Consider the following 14,660-nt stretch of genomic DNA (forward strand, 5'->3'; position numbering starts at 1 on the left):
TGCAAGCTGTTCCTGCTTTCGTACGTGCGGTGGGGTTTGATTGCTCATCAGCGGACAGTTGCTGCTTGTAGGAAGTAAGACGGGGGAGTCAGGAGCCTTCTCGCAAGCATCAAAGGCTTTGCGGTAGCAGGAGTGACAACGGTAGAAGCATCTAGAATCTGCAGAGGGCCTGCCGCGTGGCTTGCATCATGGCGCTCCCCTTACCTGCTGAAGCTCTGAGGCTTTCTCCACTTTGCGGTTCCCTCTTCTCCCTCCTCATCTGCTCTCCCTCTGCTCATCCTGGCTCCGCAGGAACAGCTCCAGGAGAGAGTGGCTCCAGCCCGGGGCCCAGCCTGCCCCTTCCCTTCTGGAAGCGCTCTCCGCCCAAGGCAGCTCTGTGAGACGCAGCTCTCCTTCTCTGGTGGGGGACAAACAACCACCAGGCCGAAGACAGAAGCCGCCAGCTCTGGGGGTCCGCCGGCTGCGGTGGGGCTGCAGGAAGAGGGTCTCCCCCTGGCTGTGAGCCTCTCCCTGCCCTGGCTGCTTTGCATGAAGCCCCGGATGTGGCTGATGTGGGCGCGGGACCCAGGCGTCCTGCAAGCCTCTGCTGTCTTCCCAGCATGGCCCTCACCGGCTACACGAGATGGTCGAGTCCTTAGCTTCCCTAGGCCTCAATTTCTTCATTTTAAAATGGTGATAATCATATGCACCTCACAAATTTCCTGCGAGGTACACAGTAGGCGTTTCATTTATGGTGATTCCCTACCGAGTGCAAACTAGCAAAGTATTTTTGGGATTCGTGAATACTGGCTTTGCTCCTGAGGCTGTGTGGGGAGAGGGTGGCTCTAGGTGGAGTCAGGTTTGGGCCCTGCAGGAAGGTGGGGAGCCCCGGGCCCCAGGTCCCAGCTGGGACATCCCATAACATGTTGGCCCATCCGAGTGGCTGACCTTGGGGACTCCTCTGTATCCTAGGCGGGTGGGGAGTTGCCAGGATAGGGGCTAAGTGCACACCCAATGGGGTATCTCTCCAGCCCACAACACCTGTCCCCATCTGGAAGACCTGTGCTTCTTCCCCATCTACACGGTTAGACGGGTGACAACCTGTCACACCAGCCTGACCCCCACCCCGGAAGCTGGTCACGCCACATCTTCCCGGGGAATTCGGGGCTGAGCGCTGACGGATTCCGTTATCATCCCAGCTTTTCAGGAGGGGAGCCGTCAACCCAGGAACCATTGGCCGTGGCCATTCCACTGTCACCATGTGTGTTTGTTTTTAAGATTCCCAAACCGACAGAAAGGTTGCAAGAACACTTCGGTGAACATCCGTAGGCTCTTTACTTAGGTTTATCAATTGTTAACATTCTTGTCCACATTTGCTTTGTTTCTATTTACATACCGCACACATTTTGTTGTGGTCAAACCATTTGCAAGGGAGTTTTAGACATCGGGACACTTTCCCCCTAACTACTCCTCGTACATCCCTTAAGAATGGGAGGCATTCAGGGGCGCCTGGGTGGCTCGTTGGTTAAGCGTCTGACTTCGGCTCAGGTCATGATCTCACAGTTTGTGGGTTCAAGCCCTGCATCGGGCTCTGTGCTGACAGCTCAGAGCCTGGAGCCTGCTTCGGATTCTGCGTCTCCCTCTCTCTCTGCCCCTCCGCACTCACACTCGCTCTCGCTTGCAACAATAAATAAAACATTTTAAAAAAAGAACGGGAGGCATTCTTCTACATAACCTTGATGTGATTATCGCGCCGTGCACATTTAACATTGGTGCAGTGCTATTGTCTAATATTTAGTGCCTGTCCTCTGACTTTAGTCTGCAAAGTGTCCTTTAGACACTTTTGCTTTGTCGTGGGAGTTGGTCCAGAACGTGCTCTGTGCCGCCTGTAATGTAGATCACATTCTCAGCCACCCCGTGTCCTTTACGACTTTGACTTTTTAAAATTTTTTTTCGTTATTTAAAAAATCTTTTCTAGCAAGAGAGAGAGCGTGCAGAGGAAGGTGGGGAGGGAAAGGAGAGAGAGAGAGAGAGAGAATCTTCAGCAGGCCATGCTCAGCGTGGAGCCCTATGTGGGGCTCAATTGACCATGACCCTGGGATCATGAACTGAGCCAAATTCAAGAGTCAGACGCTCGATTGACTGAGCCCCCCGGGCACCCTGATATTGACGTTTTGAAGAATCAGGGCCGGCTGTTCGGCAGAATGCCCCCCCCCCGTTGGGTTGTGCCTAGCGTGTCTTCATGATGTGGCTCAGGTTATAGGGGGTGGGGGGGGAGTGCTCCCCAGGTGGGTGCTCCTCCACAGGGGGTCCCATCAGGCAGGAAGCGGGTCACACCACACGATGTCAGCTGTACTCTTGTTAGTGAGGATAAGTTTAACAACGTGGTTAAGGGGAGTCTCCCAGACGTCACCTTTTATCACTCCCTGTGAATCTTTACCCAGTGCGTTTAGTGTCTTTTACTGATTCTTACTGAAGTCGGTGATAAAACGGTGATTTTCTGTTTTTTTTTTTTAATTTTTTTTTTTTACGTTTATTTATTTTTGAGACAGAGAGAGAGCATGAACGGGGAGGGGCAGAGAGAGAGGGAGACACAGAATCGGAAGCAGGCTCCAGGCTCCGAGCTGTCAGCCCAGAGCCCGACGTGGGGCTCGAACTCACGGACCGCGAGATCGTGACCTGAGCTGAAGTCGGACGCTCAACCGACTGAGCCACCCAGGCGCCCCTGATTTTCTGTTTTTATCATTTATTCTACGTTTTCCAGTAGAGAAGAGCTTTTCTTCCTCTGCTTAAGATTGAAAACATTTATTGATATGAACTCATGGCTTCTTTATTATTATTAATAATCATCTTAATTATTAATAACCAGAATCTGGTTCTGCCTCAGAGAGGAGAATGAGGCAGGGGTGCTCAGAGAAGCAGTGATAAAGCGAGGACAGAGGAGTCCCTGGGTGGCTCAGTGGGCGAAGCATCCGACCCTTGATCTCAGCTCAGGTCCTGATGTCACAATCATGATGTCAAGCCCCGCGCTGGGTTCTGCGCTGGGTGTGAAACCTACTTAAAAAAAAAAAAAAAAAAGGCAGAAAGAACCCTTCAGCCTCACTAGCTCATTAGCTGTATCCAGCTTCTTCCTGGCCTTGGCCTTGGCTTCATCTCCCTGTTTCTCATGCCCCTTTCGGCTTTCCTGGTGCCTTTGCTGGTGCTGGCTTGGTACCCACTTCTCCTCCTGGCCCATCCATCCTTCTTCGTTCCGCTCCAAAGGAGACATCTAGCAGATGCCCCGTGGCCCCGATCTTCTTGGCTCCCAGTGGGTGACGTGGCCAGTTTGTGGGAAGGTGGAAGCAGGCATCCTCTCAAGAAGAGGGCAGACGGGGCAGGGAAGGGAAGGTACAGCTGGCCGGCCGTGAGGAGGGGTCTCCCGTGATGGTACCACGCACAGGCGGGGTGCAGAACGAGGCTATTCCCCAGGGCTCTCTGCTCAGCGCTGGTCTCCCGGCTGCCCCCCCCCGCCCCCCCCGCCCCCCACCGTGCCTTGCAGCCCTTTCTGGCACTGTCTCTCCCATCCAGCAGAAAAGCCCTCCCCTCCCCCATCTCCCTGACCTTTTCTCAAGGACCAGCTCAGTTTACAAAGAACTAACTATTGCCCAGAGGCCCTCATGGAATTGGTCAGATCCTCTGCGTCCTAGTTGGGACGATTATTCAGCCCAGATTTGCCTTCTGATGCTCCCGCTGTGGGCAGAGTGTGCTTTCTTGCCCTCGGGAGGCTGGGCTCGGCCGCGTGACTTGCTTAGCCGATGAAACGTCAGTGGATGTGCACACGCAGAAGACTCGCGTGTGCCATGAGAACATGCCCCAGGAAGCCGTGGGTCCGAGATAATGAGAGACATATGGACGGACTTGGACCCCCCCCTGCAGCTTCGAGCCAAGTCCAGCCGAGCCAGTCAAGATCATGGGGACCCGGGAGCCAGAGACGGAGTGGGATGTCAGCACGACTGCAACCGACGCATGCACCTGTAAACCGGCAGGATTCGGTACTCCCCTGCACCCCTGCGTGCCCAGAGGTACAGCCCTGAGTTGGTGAGGTCCTGGCAATCAGTCCCTCCTCCCCCATTTTATAGCTGTGGAGACTGAGGCCCGGAGAGGAGAGGATGGTGAGTCAGGCATTAGCCTGGCTCTTTGCCAGCTGTGGGACCCTGGCCGGACGGAATGGAGCTTTGGCTTAGTCTCCAAACCTCTCAAACGGTGACAATGATCCGTACAAAAGAGACCATTCAGGTCCTGTGCCAAGCACAGAGCCTGTGCTCAACAATCGCGTTGTCCGTTAAGTGGCTGTTCTCCCAGGGAGTGGCGGAGCCCACGCCCGTCCCCGGGCCTCCCTCCCTCCCTCCAGGGGCAGGCAGAGAAGCTCTGGATTCTGGATGATTCCCTCTGGTCTGCTGGGCTCCTCTCCCCGCATCTGCATTTAACCTCGACCCTTCCCACCTCCTGGGAGTTCCCAGAATATCTCCTGCTTCACCCTCTCTCTCAAATGGAAATAAGACCCCATCCTGGGGCGTCTGGGCGGCTCAGTCGGTTGAGCGGCCGACTTCGGCTCAGGTCATGACCTCACTGCTCGTGAGTTCGAGGCCCGCGTCGCGCTCTGTGCTGACAGCTCGGAGCCTGGAGCCTGCTTCGGATTCTGTGTCTCCCCCTCTCTCTCTGCCCCTCCCCAGCTCGTCCTCTGCCTCTCTCTGTCTCAGAAATAAATAAACATAAAAAAGACCCCATCTGGACCCCAGGCGCCCTGCTCCCCTTTCCTGCTGTGGCTGAGCCCGGGCCCACGCCCCTCCGTGTCCTCCCCGGAGCACAGAGGGCTTGGAGTGGGTCCGGGTCACAGGCTCCCAGGGGCAGCTGACGGGGCCTCAGCTCGGGCTCCGTGGGACGGCTCCTCCCGGCTCAGCTCCAGCCTGACCGTGACCTCGCAGACCATCACGCGGGGGACGAGGGAGACGGAGAGACTGACCCGGGAGCGGACCTCTCCGCGGCCCCTGTGTGGGGACCCGCATCTTCCCTGGATGGTTCGCCGGGATGCTATTCTCCCTCCTAAAAGAGGGGCGTCCTCCGCAAACACACCCTCAGGCCATGGTTCCGGGGGCTGCTCTGAGCGGAAGCTCATTTCAACTTTATAAAATCAGTACTTTTATTACTTCTGTATGCGGTGGCAGAAAACCTGGCCCACTGGTGGCGCCCATGTCTTAATCCCTGGGGCCCGCGGATATGTTACCCTACCGGCAAGAGGCCTTTGGCCTCCAGGCCCGGGCACAACCAGCGGGGTGAGATCATACATATGTGCTGTTTTCTGTCACTCGCTGGGTGGCCATTCGTTAAGGGGAAACAAACGCACCGGGCTACAGGTGGGGAAATGGAGGCACAGAGGGTTCGAACAACCTGTTCAACGCCACACAGGGCCTGTCACCGACCTTGCGAGGGAGTCCCAACCGCCACCTGCTCTATGACCCTGGGCGGGTTCCTGGAGTCCTTCTGATCTCGTGTGTGGAAATGGGCCAGTGCGGCGCTCGGAAGGGCCCCGCGGGAGGGCGGGTGGGGCTGGTTGGCACGCGTGGGCGGTTGACCCGGGCCGCGGCCTCCCCACGCCACTCGCACACCCGCCTGGGGCAGGCCCGCCGGCCCTGGCCCTCCTCCTCCTCCATGGGCTGCAGCTCGGCTTCCAGGTTCTTCTTCCGGACCCCCTCCACGAAGAAGAAGTCCATGCCGCCGAGGGTTTGCCCCAGGGGCGTGTCCACCCTGCTGCCCACCACCTGGTTCGTGGAACTGGGGACTGCGTCGGAAAAGAAAGGCACGTTCTCCGGCAACGTCACAGGCGCCTTCTTCTCGCCCTGAGAGCGGGGACAGTTTGTGTCACAGGCGGCAGGGAAAGCAGGAGAGGCCTGCAGGCGGCCAAGCCCTTAGCAGGGAAGGGGACACAGGGAGCAGGGGGCAGGTGGCCTCAGCAGGCTGCCTTCTCCGGCTGCTTCCGTCCCAGTTCTGACCTGGGAGCCCGGAAGGGTCAGGAGACTCCTCATCTATGGCCAAATGCGTCTTCCTCACCCGGGGCTCCCTAGCTCGGCCGCTCCCCTGACCCCTTCACTTTGATGCTTGACCTCCAGGGACCCGGGAGGGACCGGGTCTGACTCCTCTCTCTATCCCCGTGACCTGAGACGCTGCCTCACGTCCGGTGGGAGCGCAGAGGGTTGGTTTCGGGGTGAGCTTTTACTCGAAGTCTAACACACACGCAGGAAAAATCGTGCCCGTGCAGCTCCACAAGCCGCCACGACGTGGGCCTGTCTGGGCAGCCGCACCCAGATCGAGAAATGACCACAGGACCCGGACACGCTTCCTCCCCACCCCGCAGCCAGTCTCCACCCCCGACGCGTCCTGGGCTCCCTCTCTAATTCCCGGGTTTTGCCCGGTGTTGAACTTGGTCTTCTCTTTTATCTTAAGAAGACCGTGGCTCCTTTCTCCCCTGAACGTTTTCCGGGCTCATCCACATTGTTCTGGGTGTGGCTGCAGCGCATTCGTTGCCCTTGCTACCCCGCGTGCCACTGCGTGGCTTGCACGAACATTCCCCACCATTCACCCCTGCTGCCGCGGACGGCGTTGGGGTTGATTCCCAGTCTGGGGGTGCCGCTCTGGACATTTGCGCACGTGTTTCTGGTGACTTTGGTGACTGAGAGGTGAGTAAATGCATGAGCTGAGCATAATCGGGTGAGCCCTTGTTTAAACAAGGGTTAACTCCGTGCTACCCCGTGTCGAATAGAAGTTGCCGGGCCAGTGAAATAATAGGATGCTGGCTTTCACTGAGGAAGGCCCGTGCCCGGGGGGCCCCACCTTTGGACGTGACTCGGGTTTCGGTGATCGGGTGGCTAACACCTAGCTCCTGGCAGGGGGACTCCGGGGGCTGGGAGCCCAGACCAGGAGCTCAGTGTAGGATTTCAGGTCTCATGATCCATTCTCCCATTGGGTCACTCCTCCGACATTAACGGAGCGCCAACTATTTTTTGGACGCTGGAGGGTAGGGCACAGCTGGCGGGTGGGGTACAGCGATGAAGCCATCTTTGTCCCTTCTCAGGGAGCCCACTGCCTGGTGAAACTGAGCATTGAAACACGACGCGCTCTACCAAAGGGGGGGGGGGGTTGGATACGCTGGCCAGTCAAGAACAGAGTGATCTGATTGAGCCCGCTCAGGAAAGATGTCACAGGAGGAGGCACTTGAGTGGGGTCTTAAAGGATGACCAAGACTTAAGAGCCCCTCACGCGGACAAGGTGGGAAGGGCACGCCAGGCAGGGGAACGGCATGCACAGAGGCCTCACCAAAACAGCGTATAGGTCAGCGTGGGGAGGCAGGCAGGGCTAGATCGCGAGAAGCATTGTAAGCCACCCCGAGACACGCAGATTTATTGAAGGATTTTAAGCAGGGGAGGGATATGGCCAGTTTTGTGGCTTGGGAAAATTACTCCAGTAGCAATATGGAGGATGGATCGGAGGTGGCGATGTCAAAGCGGGGAATTGGTTTACAAATATGCCCGCCCAAGCTCATTCTCCATACGGAAAACACCGCATACCCCTCACTACACATGGCTGACGTCCTCATACGGGGGAAAACATTTCTAGTTGGTTCATCTTCATAAAATCAAGAAACACTGGGGAGAACTAATACCTAAATGCTCGAAGCATTTTCTCTTCCCCTGACCCCGAGTGTCTTGAAACAAGAGAGCATTTTGGTTTTTGTCTCTGCACATTCCAGCATCTAACACACAGTAGGTCCTCAATCAATGTCAGATGAGTGCGGGGACATTCCCGGTTCAAGGGTGCGCGACAGGAACATCGCTGGCCTTACCAGGGGATCACAGTCTTTCAAGAAACTCCAGTTCTGAGCCCTGGAAAGGAAAACACGTGGGCAGTGTTGCATCTCCCTGTGGCATTTTTTTATAAGGGACTTTCGCGGCGTCAAGGGAATGAGTCGAGGCCGCCGATGCACGTGTTACGTCATGGAAGGAGCTTCCGTGATCAAGTGAAACAAACACGGAAAACGCAGCCAGTGCGCGTCCTACAGAACGAACAAATATTTCCAGCATTCCTGACGTCTCCTTGGGTGGAATGAACGGTGCCAGGGGACGTAGCCTGCGGTGAGAAACCCAGTGGTGCCAGCCCCCGCCCCCCCCCCCCGCCGTGTGCCTCTGCATCTTTAGGGCCACAGGGGAGCCCCCGAGTATTTTGTGAAGAAAAACCAGTTTCCGCTCACCCACTGCGCGTCCGGTGCGCGCGGCAGAGGAAGGCGGGAAGGGGCAGGGGACAGGGACAGACACAGGGATCATGAGGAGAAGGGCGTTACCTTTGTTGCTAGGGTAATTTTTATTTTAATCTGTTCCTAAGGAGTTGAACAATTCCATAAGACATAATAAAAACAGGCTTCTGTGCCCCCGTCCTCACAGCCCCTGAGCGCCCCCAGCCTGGGGTCAAGTTTAAAAGGCTTTGGCTGTTTCTTTGGGCGTCTCGCCACCATGTTCTGGAACAATAAACCTAGGTTGCCATTTCTTGAGTTTTTGAAACTGTTAAGCGTATCTGTGGACTTTCAATTATGGGAGATTTTGAGTTAGCTCTCTTGCCCCTTTCCTTCCCCTCACTTCCTCCAAAATTATTCTGTGCTAGATTTTGGCTCAATTGATATGTATTGTTTACATCGTCGGGTTTCTGTAAATGAACTTCACGGAGCAACTACCTAAGATCATATGAGCTCAGTTCCTTGTACGGCTTAAAATTTTTTCTAGGGTTCATAATCACATCTTGTCCCTGTTTTCTTTTTTCGAGAGAAAGAGAGAGAAAGAGAACAAATGGGAGAGAGACAGAGGGAGAGAGAGAATCTTAAGCAAACTCCGTGCTCAGCACTGAGCCCGACACAGGGTTCGATCCCATGACCCCGGGATCATGACTTGAGCCAAAATCAAGAGTCGGACGCTCAACGGACTGAGCTACCCAGACGCCCCTCCCATCTTTTCTCCTTCGTTTTTTTAGCTTTCTCTGTTCGTATCACTGATTCCAAACCCTCCAACAAAATCGTGAAGCCCCTTGCGGCAAGATTTTCTGCACAATCAGATGCAACAGGTAATCAGCTGTCTCTCTCACATTTGTTCTCCGGAGGCCACCGTCCAGGAGCCCGGGTCGCCCAGTGCCCACCAGGGCTGCTGCCCAGGACCTGCTCCTGCCGTCCCGACCTCCACTCCGGGGATTCTCTCTTTCTGAATCCCGGGCCTTCCTTCCTTGTTCACTCTCCTGCCGTGGAGCACATCCTCCAGTGTCTGTGGAGGCATGCATTTCTTTGATTCTAGAAAGTTCTTGGACATTTTCTCCTCAAATATTTCATCTCTCCCAGTCTCTCCTTGGGGAGCTCTGGTGAAGGGTATGTTGGTTCTGTTCTCTAGGGTTCTGATCCCTCCGTGGGGTCCCCCTCCTTGTCTTTCTGAGTAATTGCAACGCGTCTATCTGAGTTTATGAATCCTCATTCCAGTTGTGTTTTGTATTTCCACGTTACAGATTTTTATTTCTAGAGGTTCTTTTTGGTTGTTCTCCAAATCGCCTGATTGTTCAAAGTCCATGCTCAGGCTTTGAACTGAGTCTCCTGTGTATAGCCATCTGGAGACATCTGGAACCTTCCTGCCCGAGCCTTCCCTGGGGGCCTGTCTCCCCTCTGCCCTTCTATGCCGCACTCTCCCCGCTCTGCCCGTTCATTTCCTTCCATCTTCCCCAAGTGTCCTGACCCTCCCCCCCCACCATCACCCCCTTTCCTGTCACGAGGGAGCCACGTTTCAACAGCTTTGGTTTTGAGTTGACAGAAGGCACGGGCCTTGGCCTCAGAGCCTGGCTAAGACTTAGCGGGAGGCAGCAGGTATGAGGAGAGAACTCGGGGCCCCTGTCCTGGCTTTGCCTGCAGCCCGCTTGCTGTGTGGCCCTGACGAGGTCACTGTGTTCTTGGGCCCTCAGTTTCTCTGTCTGTAAAACCCCAGGAGGTTGGTTTACCGAGCACCTGTGAGTCGAGGTCTGCTGTCAGTGCCAAATATACAGACCGGATTTCACAGACTTGGTACAAAGAAGGAGGCAAGTATCTCTTTAATTCTTTTTAAAATATTGACTGCATGCCCAAAAGATAATATTTCCGGTAAGATATGTTATGAAGAGGTGCCTGGGTGGCTCAGTCGGTTGAGTGTCCGACTCTGGCTCAAGTCATGACCTCACAGTTCGTGAGTTCAAGCCCCGCATCCGGCTCGCTGCTGTCAGCCCAGAGCCTCCTTCCGATCCTCTGTCCCACCCCCACCCCCCACTCCCAGCCCCTCCCTCATTCTCTCTCTCTCTCAAAAATAAATAAAAAACACAAAAACGTGTGTTATTAAAATGGATTTCCCTAATTTCTTGTTACATTTTTTTAAGGTCGCTACTAGAATATGGAAAAGTACGCCTGTGACTCGTATTTCTGTCGTGCTGAACGGTTCTGGATGTCCCTGTCCTCTTGGTTTCTGGGACCCCTTCTTCTCTGGCCGCCTTTCTCAGTCTCCTGGCTACTTTTCCGTCCAGCGACTGAACGTTGCCAGCTCTGTGCTATGACCTCACCGCTGGAGACCCGTCATGCCCTTCCAGGGAAAGCTTATCACCTTTCCAGGGCCAGTTTCTTTTCTTTCGGTTCACCGGTTTCCTTTTTGGTTCACTCGAGATCAAATCCACATGTCATAAGGTTCATCCTCCTACAGTGTGTGGTCCAGTGGTTTCCGGTATATTCCGACTTGTGCACCATCGCCACGATGTCCGTCGCCCCCAAAAGAAACCCCGTGTCTCTTGGCGGTCACTTCCGTTCTCCCTCCCCTCCACTCCTGGCCACCTCTCTGCTGTTTGTCCCTGTGGGTCCAGTGCCCAGCTCTGGACTACTGATGTCCGGCTCTACCTGGACGGGGTTCGGGGGCTTGAAAGCCAGCCGGCCCTCCGAGTCTCCACCCCAGAGCCGCCTCCGTTAATCATCCAGGCAGGAGACGCGTCACCCCTACCTCCTGAGTGCCGTGTCGTCCCGGAGGCCCTCGGAGTGCCTCTCTCCCCATGACACAGTCACACTCTACTTTTCCGTCTGTCCGCTAGCTCTTTGGCCGCCCTGTGCTGAGAGTGCACTCTCCGGGAGCCAGGTCCAGGCCGTCCCGTGTCGCGGCCCGACAAGGTGGCCCTCCTAACGGCGTCTGGACCGAGTGGTGCCTGCAGGGACGTCCTTCCCCTGGTCCGAGGGCCAGGGCTCCCCCAGAAAGCCGCCCCCCGCCCCGTGTCCTGGCCGGCCCCCCGCAGTCAGTCCCGGGAGCGCCAGCCAGAGGGGCCACTCCAAAGGCAGACGGGACCCCAGAATGAACGAGGCGGGTCACCTGGCCCCTGCCCACCTCTCCCACCCTCCGGCTCAAGTCCGGCCAAGGCATGTGCTCCCGGCCCCCTGGCCCCGAGCACTTCTCCATCAACACCGTTTGCCTGGCTTACTCCTTCTCATCGGTCTCTCTGTTTCCAGAAGCTTCCTAGACCCTGAGTTGGGCTGGGGGTCAGGCAGAGCACTCACCGGCGCCGCTGGCCCCGTCTCTCGGCCTCCAGGAGCTCCCTCCACAGTTGATCCTGCTGCACACCATCAGTTCCAGGGGCCCGGGGGGCTCGGCGACCGCCAGCGAGACCCCTGCTCACCGCGGGGCCGCTCCGGGCAGTGGAGTTGTGTCAGGCGGACGGCCTGGTGGAGGGGAGCCGGTACCCAGCGGATGTGGTTCTCTGGAACCCAGGGTGGGGGTGACTCCCCATGGATCCGTGTGTGTGTGTGTGTGTGTGTGTGTGTGTGTGTGTGTGAGAGAGAGAGAGACAGACAGACAGACTGAGAGAGACAGAGGGAGGAAGAGGGAGAGAGAAAGAGACAAAAACACAGACTGAGAGAGAGAGAGAGAGAGACAGAGACAGAGAGACTCCTGTCTGAGCTCGGAACCCTCCTGGGATCCCCCCTCCCTCTGAACCCCAGGGGAGCCTGGCAGGGGTCGCCGCCCCTCAAGACCCCAAGCTCAGAGTGGTGGGACAGCCCTTGAGCCCAGCTTCGTTTTCAGCCTCTGTCTGTGTTCACTGTTGTCCTGGGAACTGGGCGGCACCCACGTGAGCTCCGGAAAGAAAAGGAAGGGCGTGTGTGTGTGTGTGTGTGTGTGTGTGTGTGTGTGTGAGATGTCTGTGCGAGGCCCAACTCAGCTGCCCCTCAGTTCTGTCCCCTGCCCGCCTGGCTGGAGACCTCAATACGGCATAGGGGGAGAGGGATCAAAGCCCGGACTTCTGGGGCGGTGAGAAAAGACACCTGTTTTGGCTCCCAGACAGGATGTGGGGCTTTGGGCCCAGCCTCCCAACTGCCGCGTGACCCTGAGCAGCCCCTGCCCCTTTGGGAGCCTGGGAACTGGCAACCCGAATCCTTTCGGCTCCCCCGTGGATGCAGGGCTCCCGTGAGAAGGTGGACGAAGTGTGGACGACCGGGCGCGGGGCGGGCGCCGGTGTGATGCGCCCTCCTCCCTGGAGGAGGCGTGAGCCTGTGGCGCAGGCTGGCATTCAGTGACCTTGACGTTTTTCCCAATGAAGATGAACTGGGTGGAACCCCGGGGGCCCAGAAACAGGCTTTCCCGGTGGCTATTGTCTCTTTGGTGTCTGTGCCCTCAGCACAGCGGGGACGGGTCTCTGCTTTGCCAAGGAGTGGCAGCTCCTACCTCCTGGAACCTCTGGAAGGGGCCCCGTGAGCGTGTTTAGAGACGGCGGTGCCTGCCGCGTGGGACACCTCTTGTAAGGCCAACCACAGGCTGTGACGTAGAGCAGCTTGGAACAGCCTGGAATAGCAATGTGGTTTGCTCAGATACTTTGGCCCGGGTCCCCCGGCCACACGCTCCGGAGACAAGGAACAGGACCAACAAGGCCAGCAGGTGCTTCCAGGATGAACCAGGGCTTGGTGAGTGTAGAGGCTGAATATTTCTGTGGGGGTTGGCTTTTCATTTAACTTAGAAACCATTTCAGACTGACCGATGGTAGAGGGATGGAAATGCGACAAAGCGAATAGAACAAAACATTCATTGTAGAATCTAGGTGATGGGTATATAGGTGTTCACGGTACCATTCTTTCAACGCTTCTATGTGTTTGACATTTTTCAAAATAAAATGTGGGGGGCATGGGGCACCTGGGTGGCTCAGTCGGTAGAGCGACCGACTTCGGCTCGGGTCATGATCTCACAGCTCGTGGGTTCGAGCCCCGCGTCGGGCTCTGTGCTGACAGCTCGGAGCCTGGAGCCTGCTTCTGCTTCTGTGTCTCCCTCTCTCTCTGCCCCTAACCCACTCACATTCTGTCTGTGTCTCTCTCAAAAATAAATAAACATTAAAAAAAAATTAAAAAATGTGGGGGGCTTGGGGGAGATTTCACCTGCCGGTGCTGCTTGAACACATTCTGTTTCCTCAGTCACTGACCTGGAAAAGTGTTCAGATCCACTCTGGGTGGGTGTCACTGAGCCCAGCCTGGAGGGAATCAGGACACTGGGTTCCAGTGTCCAATGACTCTTCCAATGACTTGCTGGGTGTCCTTGAGCAAGTCATTGCCCCTTCCACACCCCACATCTTGTGATTTAACTTTATATACAACTCTCCAGGACAGGACAAAAATGCCTGGATTTGGGGGTTTGCTGGGGCTGTATTTTAATGGGTTTCTCGCAACCCTAAGGACCTTAACGTGGGTTCTGGTAGAACTCTACAGCCTAGCCTCTGACGTGCAGTGACAGGTGGGGCCCCACTGGGCCAAGTGCCAGCAACAGGGGAGAATTCGCTAAACCGGGTGGGGTGGAGCCTCAGGGGCAAACGTGGGTGGGGCTGGCTCAAGGAGCCCGCCCACTTCCTGTAGACCCCGCCCCTTCCCCAATTGGCTGGCGGAGGGCGGGTCCCTAGGGGGAGCTCCCCGCTGCGGGGCAGCGCCCAGGGGCCTCAGGGAGCCGGTGCAGAGGTGGGTTGCGGGAGTTGGGAACGAGACAAATGAGGCTCAGGGGAAGGGCGGCGGGGCTCCAGGAAGCAGGGGCTGCGGTGGGGAAAGTGTTTGCTTGTGTAGTTTAGGCTTCCCTCCTGTGCCCTGGAACGCCGACCCGGATAAAAATTTTGGCTTAACACCAACCTCCATTTCCCCCCAGGCGCACACCCTGAACGCTTTATCCAAGGTGATGAAAGCCAGAGGACTTGGGGCCACCTTTCACACCTTTCCAGAGGCTCCTACCAAGTCCCCAGAGAGTTCTGAGTTTATCCCTACGGCGACGGTCAAGGTTAATTTATTTGTGGATAAGTCCACACCCCCGTGGCATCCCAGGCCATTTTCACTTTGGAAGAGTCACTTTTGATGTCACTGTTTGTTATTTCTTTGCTGTCAGTGTACCCACCGTTTTGTATTCAGCTTCAAAAAAGTTAACATCGGAAACACCTTTTCATGTGTTTCTCCGTGATCTTTATACATCTCACTTTAATCCGTTTCTTAGAATTGATGTGACATAATTTACTTAGCCATTTTCCCTCTTCCTGGGCATTTACTTTGTTTCCGGATTTAGCATGAGCTCCGGTGAATATCTTTGTGCCTCTTTCTGTGGAACTGT

At 56.1% G+C, this 14,660-nt stretch overlaps 1 protein-coding gene across 1 annotated transcript; it reads right to left on the bottom strand.

Annotated features, from left to right (window-relative positions):
• Positions 1–5,468: 5,468 nt before the first annotated feature.
• CUNH2orf50 (chromosome unknown C2orf50 homolog) lies at positions 5,469–11,823 on the bottom strand. The gene is given in 3 exon segments (XM_047069235.1): positions 5,469–5,855; positions 7,856–7,895; positions 11,594–11,823. Coding segments are annotated over 3 exon segments (657 nt in total).
• Between the last annotated feature and the right edge of the window lie 2,837 nt (positions 11,824–14,660).

This window comes from Lynx rufus, unplaced genomic scaffold (genome assembly GCF_022079265.1).
Source record: "Lynx rufus isolate CCGP_SWC_20201006 ecotype Redwood Valley unplaced genomic scaffold, mLynRuf1.p SCAF_8, whole genome shotgun sequence".
Classification (NCBI taxonomy): Eukaryota; Metazoa; Chordata; class Mammalia; order Carnivora; family Felidae; genus Lynx; species Lynx rufus.